Source organism: Bombina bombina, chromosome 4 (genome assembly GCF_027579735.1).
Source record: "Bombina bombina isolate aBomBom1 chromosome 4, aBomBom1.pri, whole genome shotgun sequence".
Lineage (NCBI taxonomy): Eukaryota > Metazoa > Chordata > Amphibia > Anura > Bombinatoridae > Bombina > Bombina bombina.
The window spans coordinates 904314516-904335873 of NC_069502.1; the positions used below are offsets into that span (position 1 = coordinate 904314516).

Sequence of the window (21358 nt, forward strand, 5' to 3'; positions counted from 1 at the left end):
AGCCCACACCATATACACACACACACACCATATACACACACACACCATATACACACACACACCATATACACACACACACACACCATATACACACACACACACCATATACACACACACACACCATATTACACACACACACCATATTACACACACCATATACACACACACACACCATATACACACACACACACCATATACACACACACACACACCATATACACACACACACACACCATATACACACACACACACACCATATACACACACACACACCATATACACACACACACACCATATACACACACACACACACCATATACACACACACACACACCATACACACACACACACACACCATACACACACACACACACACCATATACACACACACACACACCATATACACACACACACACACCATATACACACACACACACACCATATACACACACACACACACCATATACACACACACACACACCATATACACACACACACACCATATACACACACACACACCATATACACACACACACACCATATACACACACACACACACCATATACACACACACACACACCATATACACACACACACACACCATATACACACACACACACACCATATACACACACACACACACCATATACACACACACACACCATATACACACACACACACCATATACACACACACACACACACCATATACACACACACACACACACACCATATACACACACACACACACACCATATACACACACACACACACACCATATACACACACACACACACACCATATACACACACACACACACCATATACACACACACACACACACACACCATATATACACACACCATATACACACACACACACCATATACACACACACACACCATATACACACACACACACCATATACACACACACACACCATATACACACACACACACCATATACACACACACACCATATACACACACACACACACACCATATACACACACACACCATATACACACACACACACCATATTACACACCATATATACACACACACACCATAATACACACACACCATAACACACACACACACACACCATAATACACACACACCATATACACACACACCATATACACACACACCATATACACACACACACACACACACACACCATATACACACACACACCATATACACACACACACACACACCATATACACACACACCATATACACACACACCATATACACACACACACACCCCATATACACACACACACACACAATATACACACACACACACACCATATACACACACACACCCACACCATATACACACACACACACACCATATATACACACACACACACCATATATACACACACACACACCATATACACACACACACCATATACACACACACACCATATACACACACACACACCATATACACACACACACACACCATATACACACACACACACCATATACACACACACACACCATATACACACACACACACACACCATATACACACACACACACACACCATATACACACACACACACACACACCATATACACACACACACCATATACACACACACATCCTTAAACTAATACTTTGTTGAAGACTTTTGATTTTATTACAGCACTCAGTCTTTTTAGGGTATGAGTTTTTCAGCATGGCACATCTTGACTTGGCAAGATTTGCCCACTCTTCTTTGCAAAAACACTCCAAATCTGTCAGATTGCAAGGACATCTCCTGTGCACAGACCTCTTCAGATCACCCTACAGATTTTTGATTGGATTCAGGTCTTTGCTCTGGCTGGGCCATTCCAAACCTTTAATCTTCTTCTGGTGAAGCCATTCCTTTGTTGATTTGGATGTATGCTTTGGGTCGTTGTCATGCTGAAAGATGAAGTTCCTCTTCATGTTCAGCTTTCTAGCAGAAGCCTGAAGGTTTTGTGCCAATATTGACTGGTATTTGGAACTGTTCATAATTCCCTCTACCTTTAATAATGCCCCAGTTCCAGCTGAAGAAAAACAGACCCAAAGTATGATGCTGCCCCCACCATGCTTCACTGTGGGTATGGTGTTCTTTTGGTTATGTGCAGTGTTGTTTTAGCGCCAAACATATCTTTTGGAATTATTGCCAAAAAGTTCAAACTTGGTTTCATCAGACCATAACACCTTTTCTCACATGCTTTTGGGAAACTTCAGATGTGTTTTTGCTCAATTTAGCTGGGCTTGGATGTTTTTCTTCGTAAGAAAAGGCTTCCGTCTTGCCGTCTACCCCAAAGCCCAAACATATGAAGAATACGGGAGATTGTTGTCACATGTAATACACAGCCAGTACTTGCCAGATATTCCTGCAGCTCCTTTAATGTTGCTGTAGGCCTCTTGGTAGCCTCCCAGACCAGTTTTCTTCTCGTCTTTTCATCAATTTTGGAGGGACATCCAGTTCTTGGTAATGTCATTGTTGTGCCATATGTTCTCCACTGGATGATGACTGTCTTCACTGTGTTCCATGGTATATCTAATGTCTTAGAAATTCTTTTGTACCCTTTTCCTGACTGATACCTTTTAACAATGAGATCCCTCTGATGCTTTGGAAGCTCTCTGTGGACGCGACTAAGAAAATGTCAGGGAAGACCTACTAGAACAGCTGAACTTTATTCAGGGTTAATCAGAGGCACTTTAAATTATGGCAGGTGTGTGTGATGACTTATTTAACATGGTTTTGAATGTGATTGCTTAATTCTGAACACAGCTACATCCCCAGTTAGAGGGTGTGCACACTTATGCAACCACATTATTTTTGTTTTTTTGTTTTTGTTTACTTCCCTCCACCTTAAATATTTCAGTTTGTTTTTCAATTGAGTTGTGTAGTTTATAGGTCACATTAAAGGTGGAAAAAGTTCTGAAATGATTTCTCTGTCTAATTTTTTACATCACAGAAAGCTGACATTTTAACAGGGGTGTGTAGACTTTTGATATCGATTGTACACACACCACATATATACCCACCCACCCACACACACACCATACCCACACACACACCCACCATACCCACACACACACCCACACACACACCACACCCGCACCCACAACACACACACCCACACAACATCCACACAACCACCCCCCCACACACAACCACCCCCCCACACACCACCACCCCCCCACACACCACCACCCCCCACACACCACCACCCCCCACACTCCCACACACCACCCCCACACCACATACCAGTGCTAGTCTCCCAACTTAGAAGAACTAAAGCACTTACCTACATTTAGCCGTCCGGCAGGAGGACAGCCTACACGGTGTGAGAGGACGATACTCCTCACAGAGACCTGTAGAAAAAAGAAAGAACAGAGTAAACCAACTCTGGCTTTCTATACCAGGGCAGCAAAAATGTTAGGAAAACACAGCAACGCCCACCTCACAAGTGCCTAACTGCTTTAAAGCCACCACTACCCTACTAAAGAGATTGACGTGTACTACGGCTAGACACAATCCTTGAAAAACGGAAAGATCAGAGTAAGGAGAAAGTAGATCCAGCGACTCAAGCACTCAACCTTCCTCTGTCCGGTAAACCCAGAAGTGAAACGATAGCCATGAAAACCAAGTACTCCTGGAGTGCCGTAGCCGAAGGCAGTGAAACCAAACTGCCACAATGTATGGAAAGTGAAAAAAAGTAGCAGGCACTACACACAGAATTTTGTTTGCAAATAAAATCCACAGTTTATTCAAGGACAACACAGTAAATACCAATCCAAATGAAAAGTGGAACAGTCCATCAATGGAACTCACAGTAGGAGTACGATACTCCTCACAGAGACCTGTAGAAAAAAGAAAGAACAGAGTAAACCTACTCTGGCTTTCTATACTAGGGCAGCAAAAATGTTAGGAAAACACAGCAATGCCCACTCCACAAGTGCCTAACTGCTTTAAAGCCACCACTATCCTACTGAAGAGATTGACGTGTACTACGGCTAGACCCAATCCTTGAAAAACGGAAAGATCAGAGTAAACCTACTCTGGCTTTCAGAGTATTTAAATTCTTGCTTGTAGTGAAAGAATCCAATTTTCCTCCATGCATCAAGGCAAAGCGAATGACTGGGGTTTGTGGGAAGGAAAGTGATACTTAACAGCTTTGCTGTGGTGCGCTTTGCCTCCTCCTGCTGGCCAGGAGTGATATTGCCAACAGTAATTGAGGACGTTGTGGACTCACTATATCTTAGGAAAGAAAAGGTGCATTCCTCACAAGAATATATCTTATATTAAGGAGTCACAGCTTTGCAGACTAAGAAAGGCTATGGGGTGGGGCTGAAAAACATCCATAAGAACCAGTCCTGGTTAATATTTGACTGTTCTCTTCAACAGCGCTTCGCTATGGTTGCACTGTGTTAATGAAAACTTAGAGTGCAGCCAATGTACAGCGCTTTTTGAAGAGAACAGTTTGATGTGGAGCAGCGCTGAAAAGCAAAACAGCTAACGTTTCCTGCACGTGTCCCATTCTTTCAGTAGACATTCTGCATTTTTTTGAGACGACATCTCAGATCACAGCATGTTATGCCTTGAGGTACACACATACAGTGTGTGTGTGTGTGATTGAAAACAGAAACTTACCGTAGATGTATCTATTGTTTTGTCTCTGTCATCATTTTCATCATCATCCTCTTCATCACTAAATTCTGCTGCAGCTTTTTCCAGGAAATTAAATGATGCAATCACAGAGGCGGAGTCTGTCATATCTGGTTTCCTAAAATCCAATGCGGAGGGTGGGGGGGAAACAAGTTTATTAGTATACTTTCAAAAACTTCCTAACACACACACACAGAGCTTAAAAATTTCCAGTGGTCCACTAGTCCCAGACAACTTAGAAATTTTTCCAATCTGGGCTAGCAGCTTTTAACCCGACTAGTAAACTATAGTGATATTTTTCAGTGTGTGTGTGTACACTAAGCTTACATTCTTGCTTTTTGAAATGAAGATACCAAAAGAACAAAGAAAAATTGATAATAAGAGTAAATTAGAAAGTTGCTTAAATTGCCTGTTCCAGGACTTGCAAGGGAGCGTGCATCTAGCATGTGCAGGCACAGTCACCTCTTCAATTTTAAAATCTTTTATTAACAAAACAGGTCTGTTGTGTTGCTACAGACTAACAGATCAGCCACATTTTAATGTTTTTACAACAAACATCTATTTTACTGCAATTATTTTTAATTGTCAAACTCCATCCACCATTTGCCTTATTTTGAGGAGCCAATCTGGGCTTTAGTCTGCAGACAACAGAGCTAGCAGCGGTCAAAGTTAGTATAAAGTGAACTATTTAGCAGTTATCTGTTAAAGCCAATTAGGGACAGATATGTAGCACGGTTATTGCCTTGAGAAGTCAGCAGGGTGCATTTCATGGTCTGAAAGTAAGAAATTGCTCACTTTTCAAAGCTAAATTACATGAAAAGGGGGGAAATAAAGAAAATTACTCTGTAAAGCAGTTTCATTATGCATAACTAAACATTTTATAGAAAAATCTCACGGTGTTTACCCTTTGAGGATGTTCACTATGAAAAGTGTGAACTATGAAAAACATAATTTATGTAAGAACTTACCTGATAAATTCATTCTTTCATATTAGCAAGAGTCCATGAGCTAGTGACGTATGGGATATACATTCCTACCAGGAGGGGCAAAGTTTCCCAAACTTCAAAATGCCTATAAATACACCCCTCACCACACCCACAAATCAGTTTAACGTATAGCCAAGAAGTGGGGTGATAAGGAAAAAGTGCGAAAGCATAAAAAATAAGGAATTGGAATAATTGTGCTTTATACAAAAAAATCATAACCACCACAAAAAAGGGTGGGCCTCATGGACTCTTGCTAATATGAAAGAAATGAATTTATCAGGTAAGTTCTTACATAAATTATGTTTTCTTTCATGTAATTAGCAAGAGTCCATGAGCTAGTGACGTATGGGATAATGACTACCCAAGATATGGATCTTCCAGGCAAGAGTCACTAGAGAGGGAGGGATAAAATAAAGACAGCCAATTCCGCTGAAAAATAATCCACACCCAAAACAAAGTTTAAATCTTATAATGAAAAAAACTGAAATTATAAGCAGAAGAATCAAACTGAAACAGCTGCCTGAAGTACTTTTCTACCAAAAACTGCTTCAGAAGGTAGAATTTAGTAAAAGTATGCAAAGAAGACCAAGTGGCTGCATTGCAAATCTGATCAACCGAAGCTTCATTCCTAAACGCCCAGGAAGTAGAAACTGACCTAGTAGAATGAGCTGTAATCCTTTGAGGCTGAGTTTTACCCGACTCGACATAAGCATGATGAATCAAAGATTTTAACCAAGATGCCAAAGAAATGGCAGAAGCCTTCTGACCTTTCCTAGAACCGGAAAAGATAACAAATAGACTAGAAGTCTTTCGGAAATCCTTAGTAGCTTCAACATAATATTTCAAAGCTCTAACTACATCCAAAGAATGCAACGACTTTTCCTTAGAATTCTTAGGATTAGGACACAATGAAGGAACCACAATTTCTCTACTAATGTTAGAATTCACAACCTTAGGTAAAAATTTAAAAGAAGTTCGCAACACCGCCTTATCCTGATGAAAAATCAGAAAAGGAGACTCACAAGAAAGAGCAGATAATTCAGAAACTCTTCTAGCAGAAGAGATGGCCAAAAGAAACAAAACTTTCCAAGAAAGTAATTTAATGTCCAGCGAATGCATAGGTTCAAACGGAGGAGCTTGAAGAGCCCCCAAAACCAAATTCAAACTTCAAGGAGGAGAAATTGACTTAATAACAGGTTTTATACGAACCAAAGCTTGTACAAAACAATGAATATCAGGAAGACTAGCAATCTTTCTGTGAAAAAGAACAGAAAGAGCAGAGATTTGTCCTTTCAAGGAACTTGCAGACAAACCTTTATCCAAACCATCCTGAAGAAACTGTAAAATTCTAGGAATTCTAAAAGAATGCCAAGAAAAATGATGAGAAAAACACCAAGAAATGTAAATCTTCCAGACTCGATAATATATCTTCCTAGATACAGATTTACGAGCCTGTAACAAAGTATTAATCACAGAGTCAGAGAAACCTCTATGACTGAGAATCAAGCGTTCAATCTCCATACCTTCAAATTTAAGGATCTGAGATCCTGATGGAAAAAAGGACCTTGCGATAGAAGGTCTGGTCTTAACGGAAGAGTCCACAGTTGGCAAGTGGCCATCCGGACAAGATCCGCATACCAAAACCTGTGAGGCCATGCTGGAGCCACCAGCAGAACAAACGAGCACTCCTTTAGAATCTTGGAAATCACTCTTGGAAGAAGAACTAGAGGCGGAAAGATATAGGCAGGATGATACTTCCAAGGAAGTGACAATGCATCTACTGCCTCCGCTTGAGGATCCCTGGATCTGGACAGATACCTGGGAAGCTTCTTGTTTAGATGAGAAGCCATCAGATCTATTTCTGGAAGTCCCCACATTTGAACAATCTGAAGAAATACCTCTGGGTGAAGAGACCATTCGCCCGGATGTAACGTTTGGCGACTGAGATAATCCGCTTCCCAATTGTCTATACCTGGGATATGAACCGCAGAAATTAGACAGGAGCTGGATTCCACCCATACCAGTATTCGAGATACTTCTTTCATAGCCAGAGGACTGTGAGTCCCTCATTGATGATTGACATATGCCACGGTTGTGACATTGTCCGTCTGAAAACAAATTAACGACTCTCTTTAGAAGAGGCCATGACTGAAGAGCTCTGAAAATTGCACGGAGTTCCAAAATGTTGATTGGTAATATCACCTCCTGAGATTCCCAAACCCCTTGTGCTGTCAGAGACCCCCAAACAGCTCCCCAACCTGTCAGACTTGCATCTGTTGAAATCACAGTCCAGGTCGGAAGAACAAAAGAAGCCCCCTGAACTAAACGATGGTGGTCTGTCCACCACGTCAGAGAGTGTCGTACAATCGGTTTTAAAGATATTAATTGAGATATCTTTGTATAATCCCTGCACCACTGGTTCAGCATACAGAGCTGAAGAGGTCGCATGTAAAAACGAGCAAAGGGGATCGTGTCCGATGCAGCAGTCATAAGACCTAGAATTTCCATGCATAAGGCTAAATTACCCAAATTATTCCATTCCCTGGAAATTACTTCAGAAATAGCATCAGGGACAGGAAAAACTTCTGGAATAACTACAGGAGATTTAAAAACCTTATTTAAACGTTTAGATTTAGTATCAAGAGGACCAGAATCCTCCATCTCTAATGCAATTAAGACTTCTTTAAGTAAAGAACGAATAAATTCCATTTTGAATAAATAACAGAATTTATGTTTACCTGATAAATTACTTTCTCCAACGGTGTGTCCGGTCCACGGCGTCATCCTTACTTGTGGGATATTCTCTTCCCCAACAGGAAATGGCAAAGAGCCCAGCAAAGCTGGTCACATGATCCCTCCTAGGCTCCGCCTACCCCAGTCATTCGACCGACGTTAAGGAGGAATATTTGCATAGGAGAAACCATATGTTACCGTGGTGACTGTAGTTAAAGAAAATAAATTATCAGACCTGATTAAAAAAACCAGGGCGGGCCGTGGACCGGACACACCGTTGGAGAAAGTAATTTATCAGGTAAACATAAATTCTGTTTTCTCCAACATAGGTGTGTCCGGTCCACGGCGTCATCCTTACTTGTGGGAACCAATACCAAAGCTTTAGGACACGGATGAAGGGAGGGAGCAAATCAGGTCACCTAAATGGAAGGCACCACGGCTTGCAAAACCTTTCTCCCAAAAATAGCCTCAGAAGAAGCAAAAGTATCAAATTTGTAAAATTTAGAAAAAGTGTGCAGTGAAGACCAAGTCGCTGCCTTACAAATCTGATCAACAGAAGCCTCGTTCTTGAAGGCCCATGTGGAAGCCACAGCCCTAGTGGAGTGAGCTGTGATTCTTTCAGGAGGCTGCCGTCCGGCAGTCTCATAAGCCAATCGGATAATGCTTTTAATCCAGAAGGAGAGAGAGGTAGAAGTTGCTTTTTGACCTCTCCGTTTACCAGAATAAACAACAAACAAAGACAAAGTTTGTCTGAAATCCTTAGTAGCTGCTAAGTAAAATTTGAGAGCACGAACTACATCCAAGTTGTGCAACAAACGTTCCTTCTTTGAAACTGGATTAGGACACAAAGAAGGCACAACTATCTCCTGGTTAATGTTTTTGTTAGAAACAACTTTTGGAAGAAAACCAGGTTTAGTACGCAAAACCACCTTATCTGCATGGAACACCAGATAAGGAGAAGAACACTGCAGAGCAGATAATTCTGAAACTCTTCTAGCAGAAGAAATTGCAACCAAAAACAAAACTTTCCAAGATAATAACTTAATATCAACGGAATGTAAGGGTTCAAACGGAACCCCCTGAAGAACTGAAAGAACTAGGTTGAGACTCCAAGGAGGAGTCAAAATTTTGTAAACAGGCTTGATTCTAACCAGAGCCTGAACAAAGGCTAGAACATCTGGCACAGCTGCCAGCTTTTTGTGAAGTAACACAGACAAGGCAGAAATCTGTCCCATCAAGGAACTTACAGATAATCCTTTTTCCAATCCTTCTCGAAGGAAGGATAGACTCTTAGGAATCTTAACCTTGTCCCAAGGGAATCCTGCAGATTCACACCAACAGATATACCAAATTATGTGGTAATTTTTCTGGTTACAGGCTTTCAGGCCTGAACAAGAGTATTAATAACAGAATCTGAGAACCCTCGCTTTGATAAGATCAAGCGTTCAATCTCCAAGCAGTCAGCTGGAGTGGGTCGAACGGACCTAGAACAAGAAGGTCTCGTCTCAAAGGTAGCTTCCATGGTGGAGCCGATGACATATTCACCAGATCTGCATACCAAGTCCTGCGTGGCCACGCAGGAGCTATCAAAATCACCGACGCCCTCTCCTGATTGATCCTGGCTACCAGCCTGGGGATGAGAGGAAACGGCGGGAACACATAAGCTAGTTTGAAGGTCCAAGGTGCTACTAGTGCATCCACTAGAGCCGCCTTGGGATCCCTGGATCTGTACCCGTAGTAAGGAACTCTGAAGTTCTGACGAGAGGCCATCAGATCCATGTCTGGAATGCCCCACGGTTGAGTGACTTGGGCAAAGATTTCCGGATGGAGTTCCCACTCCCCCGGATGCAATGTCTGACGACTCAGAAAATCCGCTTCCCAATTTTCCACTCCTGGGATGTGGATAGCAGACAGGTGGCAGGAGTGAGACTCCGCCCATAGAATGATTTTGGTCACTTCTTCCATCGCTAGGGAACTCCTTGTTCCCCCCTGATGGTTGATGTATGAACTTGGCCCTCGCTAGCTGAGGCCAAGCTTTGAGAGCATTGAATATCGCTCTCAGTTCCAGAATATTTATCGGTAGAAGAGATTCTACCCGAGACCAAAGACCCTGAGCTTTCAGGGATCCCCAGACCGCGCCCCAGCCCATCAGACTGGCGTCGGTCGTGACAATGACCCACTCTGGTCTGCGGAAGGTCATCCCTTGTGACAGGTTGTCCAGGGACAGCCACCAACGGAATGAGTCTCTGGTCCTCTGATTTACTTGTATCTTCGGAGACAAGTCTGAATAGTCCCCATTCCACTGACTGAGCATGAACAGTTGTAATGGTCTTAGATGAATGCGCACAAAAGGAACTATGTCCATTGCCGCTACCATCAAACCTATCACTTCCATGCACTGCGCTATGGAAGGAAGAGGAACGGAATGAAGTATCCGACAAGAGTCTAGGAGTTTTGTTTTTCTGGCTTCTGTCAGAAAAATCCTCATTTCTAAGGAGTCTATTATAGTTCCCAAGAAGGGAACCCTCGTTGACGGAGATAGAGAACTCTTTTCCACGTTCACTTTCCATCCGTGAGATCTGAGAAAGGCCAGGACAATGTCCGTGTGAGCCTTTACTTGAGGAAGGGACGACGCTCGAATCAGAATGTCGTCCAAGTAAGGTACTACAGCAATGCCCCTTGGTCTTAGCACCGCCAGAAGGGACCCTAGTACCTATGAGAAAATCCTAGGAGCAGTGGCTAATCCGAAAGAAAACGCCACGAACTGGAAATGCTTGTCCAGGAATGCAAACCTTAGGAACCGATGATGTTCCTTGTGGATAGGAATATGTAGATACGCATCCTTGAAATCCACCTTGGTCATGAATTGACCTTCCTGGATGGAAGGAAGAAGTGTTCGAATGGTTTCCATCTTGAACGATGGAACCTTGAGAAACTTGTTCAAGATCTTGAGATCTAAGATTGGTCTGAACGTTCCCTCTTTTTTGGGAACTATGAACAGATTGGAGTAGAACCCCATCCCTTGTTCTCCTAATGGAACAGGATGAATCACTCCCATTTTTAGCAGGTCTTCTACCCAATGTAAGAATGCCTGTCTTCTTATGTGGTCTGAAGACAACTGAGACCTGTGGAACCTCCCCCTTGGAGGAAGCCCCTTGAACTCCAAAGAATAACCTTGGGAGACTATTTCTAGCGCCCATGGATCCAGAACATCTCTTGCCCCAGCCTGAGCGAAGAGAGAGAGTCTGCCCCCCACCAGATCCGGTCCCGGATCGGGGGCCCGCATTTCATGCTGTCTTGGGAGCAGTGGCAGGTTTCCTGGCCTGCTTTCCTTTGTTCCAGCCTTGCATAGGTCTCCAGGCTGGATTGGCTTGAGAAGTATTACCTTCCTGCTTAGAGGACGTAGCCCTTGGGGCTGATCAGTTTCTGCGAAAGGGACGAAACTTAGGTTTATTTTTGGTCTTGAAAAGACCTATCCTGAGGAAGGGCGTGGCCCTTGCCCCCAGTGATATCAGAGATAATCTCTTTCAAGTCAGGGTCAAAGAGTGTTTTCCCCTTGAAAGGAATGTCAAGCAATTTGTTCTTGGAAGACGCATCCGCTGCCCAAGATTTTAACCAAAGCGCTCTGCGCCACAATAGCAAACCCAGAATTTTTTCGCCGCTAACCTAGCCAATTGCAAGGTGGCGTCTAGGGTGAAAGAATTAGCCAATTTAAGAGCACGAATTCTGTCCATAATCTCCTCATAAGAAGAAGAATTACTAATAATCGCCTTTCCTAGCTCATCAAACTAGAAACACGCGGCTGCAGTGACAGGGACAATGCATGCAATTGGTTGTAGAAGGGAACCTTGCTGAACAAACATCTTTAGCAGACCTTCTAATTTTTTATCCATAGGATCTTGGAAAGCACAACTATCTTCTATGGGTATAGTGGCGCGCTTGTGAAGAGTAGAAACCGCCCCCTCGACCTTGGGGACTGTCTGCCATCAGTCCTTTCTGGGGTCGACTATAGGAAAACAATTTTATAAATATGGGGGGAGGTACTAAAGGTATACCGGGCCTGTCCCATTCTTTACTAACAATGTACGCCACCCGCTTGGATATAGGAAAAGCTTCGGGGGGCCCCGGGGCCTCTAAGAACTTTTCCATTTTACATAGTGGTTCTGGAATGACCAGATAATCACAATCATCCAAATTGGATAACACCTCCTTAAGCAGAGCGCGGAGATGTTCCAACTTAAATTTAAAAGTAATCACATCAGGTTCAGCTTGTTGAGAAATGTTTCCTGAATCTGAAATTTCTCCCTCAGACAAAACCTCCCTGGCCCCCTCAGACTGGTGTAGGGGCCCTTCAGAAACCATATCATCAGCGTTCTCATGCTCTACAGAATTTTCTAAAACAGAGCAGTCGCGCTTTCGCTGATAAGTGGGCATATTGGCTAAAATGTTTTTGATAGAATTATCCATTACAGCCGTTAAATGTTGCATAGTAAGGAGTATTGGCGCACTAGATGTACTAGGGGCCTCCTGTATGGGCAAGACTGGTGTAGACGAAGGAGGGGATGATGCAGTACCATGCTTACTCCCCTCACTTGAGGAATCATCTTGGGCATCATTTTTACTAAATTTTTTTATGACATAAAATACATATAGTTAAATGAGAAGGAACCTTGGTTTCCCCACAGTCAGAACACAATCTATCTGGTAGTTCAGACATGTTAAACAGGCATAAACTTGATAACAAAGCACAAAAAACGTTTTAAAATAAAACCGTTACTGTCACTTTAAATTTTAAACTAAACACACTTTATTACTGCAATTGCGAAAAAGTATGAAGGAATTGTTCAAAATTCACCAAAATTTCACCACAGTGTCTTAAAGCCTTAAAAGTATTGCACACCAAATTTGGAAGCTTTAACCCTTAAAATAACGGAACCGGAGCCGTTTTTATATTTAACCCCTTTACAGTCCCTGGAATCTGCTTTGCTGAGACCCAACCAAGCCCAAAGGGGAATACGATACCAAATGATGCCTTCAGAAAGACTTTTCTATGTATCAGAGCTCCACACACATGCAGCTGCATGCCATGCTGTCCTCAAAAACAAGTGCGCCATACCGGCGCGAAAATGAGGCTCTGACTATGATTAGGGAAAGCCCCTAAAGAATAAGGTGTCAAAAACAGTGCCTGCCGATATAATCATATCAAAATACCCAGAATAAATGATTCCTCAAGGCTAAATATGTGTTAATAATGAATCGATTTAGCCCAGAAAAAGTCTACAGTCTTAATAAGCCCTTGTGAAGCCCTTATTTACTATCTTAATAAACATGGCTTACCGGATCCCATAGGGAAAATGACAGCTTCCAGCATTACATCGTCTTGTTAGAATGTGTCATACCTCAAGCAGTAAGAGACTGCACACTGTTCCCCCAACTGAAGTTAATTGCTCTCAACAGTCCTGTGTGGAACAGCCATGGATTTTAGTTACGGTGCTAAAATCATTTTCCTCATACAAACAGAAATCTTCATCTCTTTTCTGTTTCTGAGTAAATAGTACATACCAGCACTATTTTAAAATAACAAACTCTTGATTGAATAATAAAAACTACAGTTAAACACTAAAAAACTCTAAGCCATCTCCGTGGAGATGTTGCCTGTACAACGGCAAAGAGAATGACTGGGGTAGGCGGAGCCTAGGAGGGATCATGTGACCAGCTTTGCTGGGCTCTTTGCCATTTCCTGTTGGGGAAGAGAATATCCCACAAGTAAGGATGACGCCGTGGACCGGACACACCTATGTTGGAGAAATGAAGATTTATCAGCATCAACCTCTGAAACTGAATCCTCTGAACCAGAGGAAACATTATCAGAATCAGAATGATGATGTTCATTTAAAAATTCATCTGAAAAATGAGAAGTTTTAAAAGACCTTTTACGTTTACTAGAAGGAGGAATAACAGACATAGCCTTCTTAATGGATTTAGAAACAAAATCTCTTATGTTAACAGGAACACTCTGAGTATTAGATGTTGATGGAACAGCAACAGGTAATGTAACATTACTAAAGGAAATATTATCTGCATTAACAAGTTTGTCATGACATTCATTACAAACAGCTGGAGGAACAGATACCACAAGTTTACAGCAAATACACTTAACTTTGGTAGATCCAACATCAGGCAGCGATTTTCCAGAAGTATCTTCTGATTCAGGGTCAATCTGAGACATCTTGCAATATGTAATAGAAAAAACAACATATAAAGCAAAATTGATCAAATTCCTTAAATGACAGTTTCAGGAATGGGAAAAAATGCCAGTGAACAAGCTTCTAGCAACCAGAAGCAAATAAACAATGAGACTTAAATAATGTGGAAACAATAATGACGCCCATATTTTTTAGCGCCAAAAGAGACGCCCACATTATTTGGCGCCTAAATGCTTTTAGCGCCAAAAAATGACCCCACATCCGGTAACGCCAACACTTTTGGCGCAAAAACGTCAAAAATGACGCAACTTCCGGTGACAAGAACGACGCCGGAAATAACAAGAATTTTTGGCACCAAAAAAGTCTGCGCCAAGAATGACGCAATAAAATGAAGCATTTTCAGCCCCCGCGAGCCTAACAGCCCACAGGGAAAAAAGTCAAATTTTAAGGTAAGAAAAAACATAATTTATGCTTACCTGATAAATTCCTTTCTTCTGTTGTGTGATCAGTCCACGGGTCATCATTACTTCTGGGATATAACTCCTCCCCAACAGGAAATGCAAGAGGATTCACCCAGCAGAGCTGCATATAGCTCCTCCCCTCTACGTCAGTCCCAGTCATTCGACCAAGAATCAACGATAAAGGAGTAACCAAGGGTGAAGTGGTGACTGGAGTATAATTTAAAAGATATTTACCTGCCTTAAAACAGGGCGGGCCGTGGACTGATCACACAACAGAAGAAAGGAATTTATCAGGTAAGCATAAATTATGTTTTCTTCTGTTATGTGTGATCAGTCCACGGGTCATCATTACTTCTGGGATACCAATACCAAAGCAAAAGTACACGGATGACGGGAGGGATAGGCAGGCTCATTATATAGAAGGAACCACTGCCTGAAGAACCTTTCTCCCAAAAATAGCCTCCGAAGAAGCAAAAGTGTCAAATTTGTAAAATTTGGAAAAAGTATGAAGCGAAGACCAAGTTGCAGCCTTGCAAATCTGTTCAACAGAGGCCTCATTCTTAAAGGCCCAAGTGGAAGCCACAGCTCTAGTGGAGTGAGCTGTAATTCTTTCAGGAGGCTGCTGACCAGCAGTCTCATAGGCTAAACGTATTATGCTACGAAGCCAAAAAGAGAGAGAGGTAGCAGAAGCTTTTTGACCTCTCCTCTGTCCAGAATAAACGACAAACAGGGAAGAAGTTTGGCGAAAATCTTTAGTTGCCTGCAAGTAGAACTTGAGGGCACGAACTACATCCAGATTGTGTAGAAGACGTTCCTTCTTTGAAGAAGGATTTGGACACAAGGATGGAACAACAATCTCTTGATTGATATTCCTGTTAGAGACCACCTTAGGTAAGAACCCAGGTTTAGTACGCAGAACTACCTTGTCTGAGTGAAAAATCAGATAAGGAGAATCACAATGTAAGGCTGATAACTCAGAGACTCTTCGAGCCGAGGAAATAGCCATTAAAAACAGAACTTTCCAAGATAACAATTTTATATCAATGGAATGAAGGGGTTCAAATGGAACACCCTGTAAAACGTTAAGAACTAAGTTTAAACTCCATGGCGGAGCAACAGCTTTAAACACAGGCTTGATCCTAGCCAAAGCCTGACAAAAAGCCTGGACGTCTGGATTTTCTGACAGACGCCTGTGTAACAAGATGGACAGAGCTGAAATCTGTCCCTTTAATGAACTAGCTGATAAACCCTTTTCTAACCCTTCTTGTAGAAAAGACAATATCCTATAGATCCTAACCTTACTCCAGGAGTAATGTTTGGATTCGCACCAGTATAGGTATTTACGCCATATTTTATGGTAAATCTTTCTGGTAACAGGCTTCCTAGCCTGTATCAGGGTATCAATAACCGACTCAGAAAAACCACGTTTTGATAAAATCAAACGTTCAATTTCCAAGCAGTCAGCTTCAGAGAAGTTAGATTTTGATGTTTGAATGGACCCTGTATCAGAAGGTCCTGTCTTAGAGGTAGAGACCAAGGCGGACAGGATGACATGTCCACTAGATCTGCATACCAAGTCCTGCGTGGCCATGCAGGCGCTATTAGAATCACTGATGCTCTCTCCTGCTTGATTTTGGCAATCAATCGAGGAAGCAGCGGAAAGGGTGGAAACACATAAGCCATCCCGAAGTTCCAAGGTGCTGTCAAAGCATCTATCAGAACCGCTCCCGGATCCCTGGATCTGGACCCGTAGCGAGGAAGTTTGGCGTTCTGGCGAGACGCCATGAGATCTATCTCTGGTTTGCCCCAACGTCGAAGTATTTGGGCAAAGACCTCCGGATGAAGTTCCCACTCCCCCGGATGAAAAGTCTGGCGACTCAAGAAATCCGCCTCCCAGTTCTCCACTCCCGGGATGTGGATTGCTGACAGGTGGCAAGAGTGAGACTCTGCCCAGCGAATTATCTTTGATACTTCCACCATTGCTAGGGAGCTTCTTGTCCCTCCCTGATGGTTGATGTAAGCTACAGTCGTGATGTTGTCCGACTGAAACCTGATGAACCCCCGAGTTGTTAATTGGGGCCAAGCTAGAAGGGCATTGAGAACTGCCCTCAATTCCAGAATGTTTATTGGAAGGAGACTCTCCTCCTGATTCCATAGTCCCTGAGCCTTCAGAGAATTCCAGACAGCGCCCCAACCTAGTAGGCTGGCGTCTGTTGTTACAATTGTCCAGTCTGGCCTGCTGAATGGCATCCCCCTGGACAGGTGTGGCCGATGAAGCCACCATAGAAGAGAATTTCTGGTCTCTTGATTCAGATTCAGAGTAGGGGACAAATCTGAGTAATCCCCATTCCACTGACTTAGCATGCATAATTGCAGAGGTCTGAGGTGTAGGCGTGCAAAAGGTACTATGTCCATTGCCGCTACCATTAAGCCGATCACCTCCATGCATTGAGCTACTGACGGGTGTTGAATGGAATGAAGGACACGGCATGCATTTTGAAGCTTTGTTAACCTGTCCTCTGTCAGGTAAATCTTCATTTCTACAGAATCTATAAGAGTCCCCAAGAATGGAACTCTTGTGAGAGGAAAAAGAGAACTCTTCTTTTCGTTCACTTTCCATCCATGCGACCTTAGAAATGCCAGAACTAACTCTGTATGAGACTTGGCAGTTTGAAAGCTTGAAGCTTGTATTAGAATGTCGTCTAGGTATGGAGCTACCGAAATCCCTCGCGGTCTTAGTACCGCCAGAAGGGCACCCAGAACCTTTGTGAAGATTCTTGGAGCCGTAGCCAATCCGAATGGAAGAGCTACAAACTGGTAGTGCCTGTCTAAGAAGGCAAACCTTAGATACCGGTGATGATCTTTGTGGATCGGTATGTGAAGGTAAGCATCCTTTAAATCCACTGTGGTCATGTACTGACCCTCTTGGATCATGGGTAAGATTGTCCGAATAGTTTCCATTTTGAACGATGGAACTCTTAGGAATTTGTTTAGAATCTTTAAATCTAAGATTGGCCTGAAAGTTCCCTCTTTTTTGGGAACCACAAACAGGTTTGAGTAGAACCCTTGTCCTTGTTCCGACCGCGGAACCGGATGGATCACTCCCATTATTAACAGATCTTGTACGCAGCGTAGAAACGCTTCTTTCTTTATCTGGTTTGTTGACAACCTTGACAGATGAAATCTCCCTCTTGGGGGAGATAATTTGAAGTCTAGAAGGTATCCCTGAGATATGATCTCTAGTGCCCAGGGATCCTGAACATCTCTTGCCCAGGCCTGGGCGAAGAGAGAGAGTCTGCCCCCCACTAGATCCGGTCCCGGATCGGGGGCTCTCGGTTCATGCTGTCTTTGGGGCCGCAGCAGGTTTCCTGGCCTGCTTGCTCTTGTTCCAGGACTGGTTAGGCTTCCAGCCTTGCCTGTAACGAGCAACAGCTCCTTCCTGTTTTGGTGCAGTGGAGGTTGATGCTGCTCCTGTTTTGAAGTTCCGAAAGGGACGAAAATTAGACTGTCTAGCCTTAGCTTTGGCTTTGTCTTGAGGTAGGGCGTGGCCCTTACCTCCTGTAATGTCAGCGATAATCTCTTTCAAACCGGGCCCAAATAAAGACTGCCCCTTGAAAGGTATATTAAGTAATTTGGACTTAGAAGTAACATCAGCTGACCAGGATTTTAGCCACAGCGCCCTACGTGCCTGTATGGCGAATCCTGAGTTCTTAGCCGTAAGTTTGGTTAAATGTACTACGGCCTCCGAAATGAAGGAATTAGCTAGTTTAAGGACTCTAAGCCTGTCCGTAATGTCGTCTAGCGTAGATGAACTAAGGTTCTCTTCAAGCGACTCAATCCAAAATGCTGCCGCAGCCGTAATCGGCGCGATACATGCAAGGGGTTGTAATATAAAACCTTGTTGAACAAACATTTTCTTAAGGTAACCCTCTAATTTTTTATCCATTGGATCTGAGAAAGCACAGCTATCCTCCACCGGGATAGTGGTACGCTTAGCTAAAGTAGAAACTGCTCCCTCCACCTTGGGGACCGTTTGCCATAAGTCCCGAGTGGTGGCGTCTATTGGAAACATCTTTCTAAATATTGGAGGGGGTGAGAACGGCACACCGGGTCTATCCCACTCCTTAGTAACAATTTCAGTTAGTCTCTTAGGTATAGGAAAAACGTCAGTACTCGCCGGTACCGCAAAGTATTTATCCAACCTACACAGTTTCTCTGGTATTGCAACGGTGTTACAATCGTTGAGAGCTGCTAAGACCTCCCCTAGTAATACACGGAGGTTCTCCAATTTAAATTTAAAATTTGAAATATCTGAGTCCAATCTGTTTGGATCAGAACCGTCACCCACAGAATGAAGCTCTCCGTCCTCATGCTCTGCGAGCTGTGACGCAGTATCAGACATGGCCCTAGCATTGTCAGCGCACTCTGTTCTCACCCCAGAGTGATCACGCTTGCCTCTTAGTTCTGGTAATTTAGACAAAACTTCAGTCATAACAGTAGCCATATCTTGTAATGTTATCTGTAATGGCCGTCCAGATGTACTAGGCGCCAAAATATCACGCACCTCCCGGGCGGGAGATGCAGGTACTGCCGCGTGAGGCGAGTTAGTCGGCATAACTCTCCCCTCGCTGTTTGGTGAAATTTGTTCACATTGTACAGATTGACTTTTATTTAAAGTAGCATCAATACAGTTAGTACATAAATTTCTATTGGGCTCCACCTTGGCATTGGAACAAATGACACAGATATCTTCCTCTGAGTCAGACATGTTTAACACACTAGCAAAAAACTTACAACTTGGTTATAATCTTTTTTAGCAAAAAACGTACTGTGCCTCAAAGAGGTACTAACGATTAAATGACAGTTGAAATAATGAACTGAAAAACAGTTATAGCATCAAACTTTAAAACAACAAAACTTTTAGCAAAGGTTTGTTCCCATTAGTAAAATAACAAAGCAACGTTTTTATTCACAGTCACTATAAGAATTCTCACAGCTCTGCTGAGAGAATTTACCTCCCTTCAAAGAAGTTTGAGGACCCCTGAGATCTATCAGAGATGAACCGGATCATGCAGGAAATATAAAAGTAACTGACTGGTATTTTTTGATGCGTAGCAAAGAGCGCCAAAAACGGCCCCTCCCTCTCCCACACAGCAGTGAAGAGAAACGAAACTGTCACAATTAAAGCAAAAAAACTGCCAAGTGGAAAATAATGCCCAAATATTTATTCACACAGTACCTCAGCAATGTAAACGATTCTACATTCCAGCAAAAACGTTTAACATGATAAATAGTTATTAAAAAGGATTAGTGACCTTTAACAGAGTAGTTCCGGTGAAATACCATCCCCAGAATACTGAAGTGTATACATACATGTCATTTTAACGGTATGGCAGGATTTTTTCATCAATTCCATTCAGAAAATAAAAACTGCTACATACCTCAATGCAGATTCATCTGCCCGCTGTCCCCTGATCTGAAGCCTTTACCTCCCTCAGATGGCCGAGAACAGCAATATGATCTTAACTACTCCGGTTAAAATCATAGTAAAAAACTCTGACAGATTCTTCCTCAAACTCTGCCAGAGAAGTAATAACACGCTCCGGTGCTATTTTAAAATAACAAACTTTTGATTGAAGTCATAAAAACTAAGTATAATCACCATAGTCCTCTCACACATCCTATCTAGTCGTTGGGTGCAAGAGAATGACTGGGACTGACGTAGAGGGGAGGAGCTATATGCAGCTCTGCTGGGTGAATCCTCTTGCATTTCCTGTTGGGGAGGAGTTATATCCCAGAAGTAATGATGACCCGTGGACTGATCACACATAACAGAAGAAAAATTGATTATTCAAATGCATTATCCCAAATAATGAAACTGACTGTCTGAAATAAGGAATATTGAACATCCTGAATCAAGGCAAATAAATGTTTAAACACAAATATTTAGAACTTTATATAAAAGTGCCCAACCATAGCTTAGAGTGTCACAAAAATAAGACTTACTTACCCCAGGACACTCATCTACATGTAGTAGAAAGCCAAACCAGTACTGAAACGAGAATCAGTAGAGGTAATGGTATATATATAAGAGTATATCGTCGATCTGAAAAGGGAGGTAAGAGATGAATCTCTACGACCGATAACAGAGAACCTATGAAATAGACCCCGTAGAAGGAGATCATTGAATTCAAATAGGCAATACTCTCTTCACATCCCTCTGACATTCACTGCATGCTGAGAGGAAAACCGGGCTCCAACCTGCTGCGGAGCGCATATCAACGTAGAATCTAGCACAAACTTACTTCACCACC

At 42.7% G+C, this 21358-nt stretch overlaps 1 protein-coding gene across 2 annotated transcripts in view; it reads right to left on the reverse strand.

The window, feature by feature from the left end:
- Positions 1-21358, reverse strand: part of STRN (striatin) — a 574950-nt gene that overhangs the window by 260205 nt on the left and 293387 nt on the right. For both annotated transcript variants that reach the window (XM_053711828.1, XM_053711827.1), the window contains exon 6: positions 4644-4776. In XM_053711828.1, the coding sequence (XP_053567803.1) occupies positions 4644-4776 (133 nt within the window). The remainder of the gene's footprint in view (positions 1-4643; positions 4777-21358) is intronic.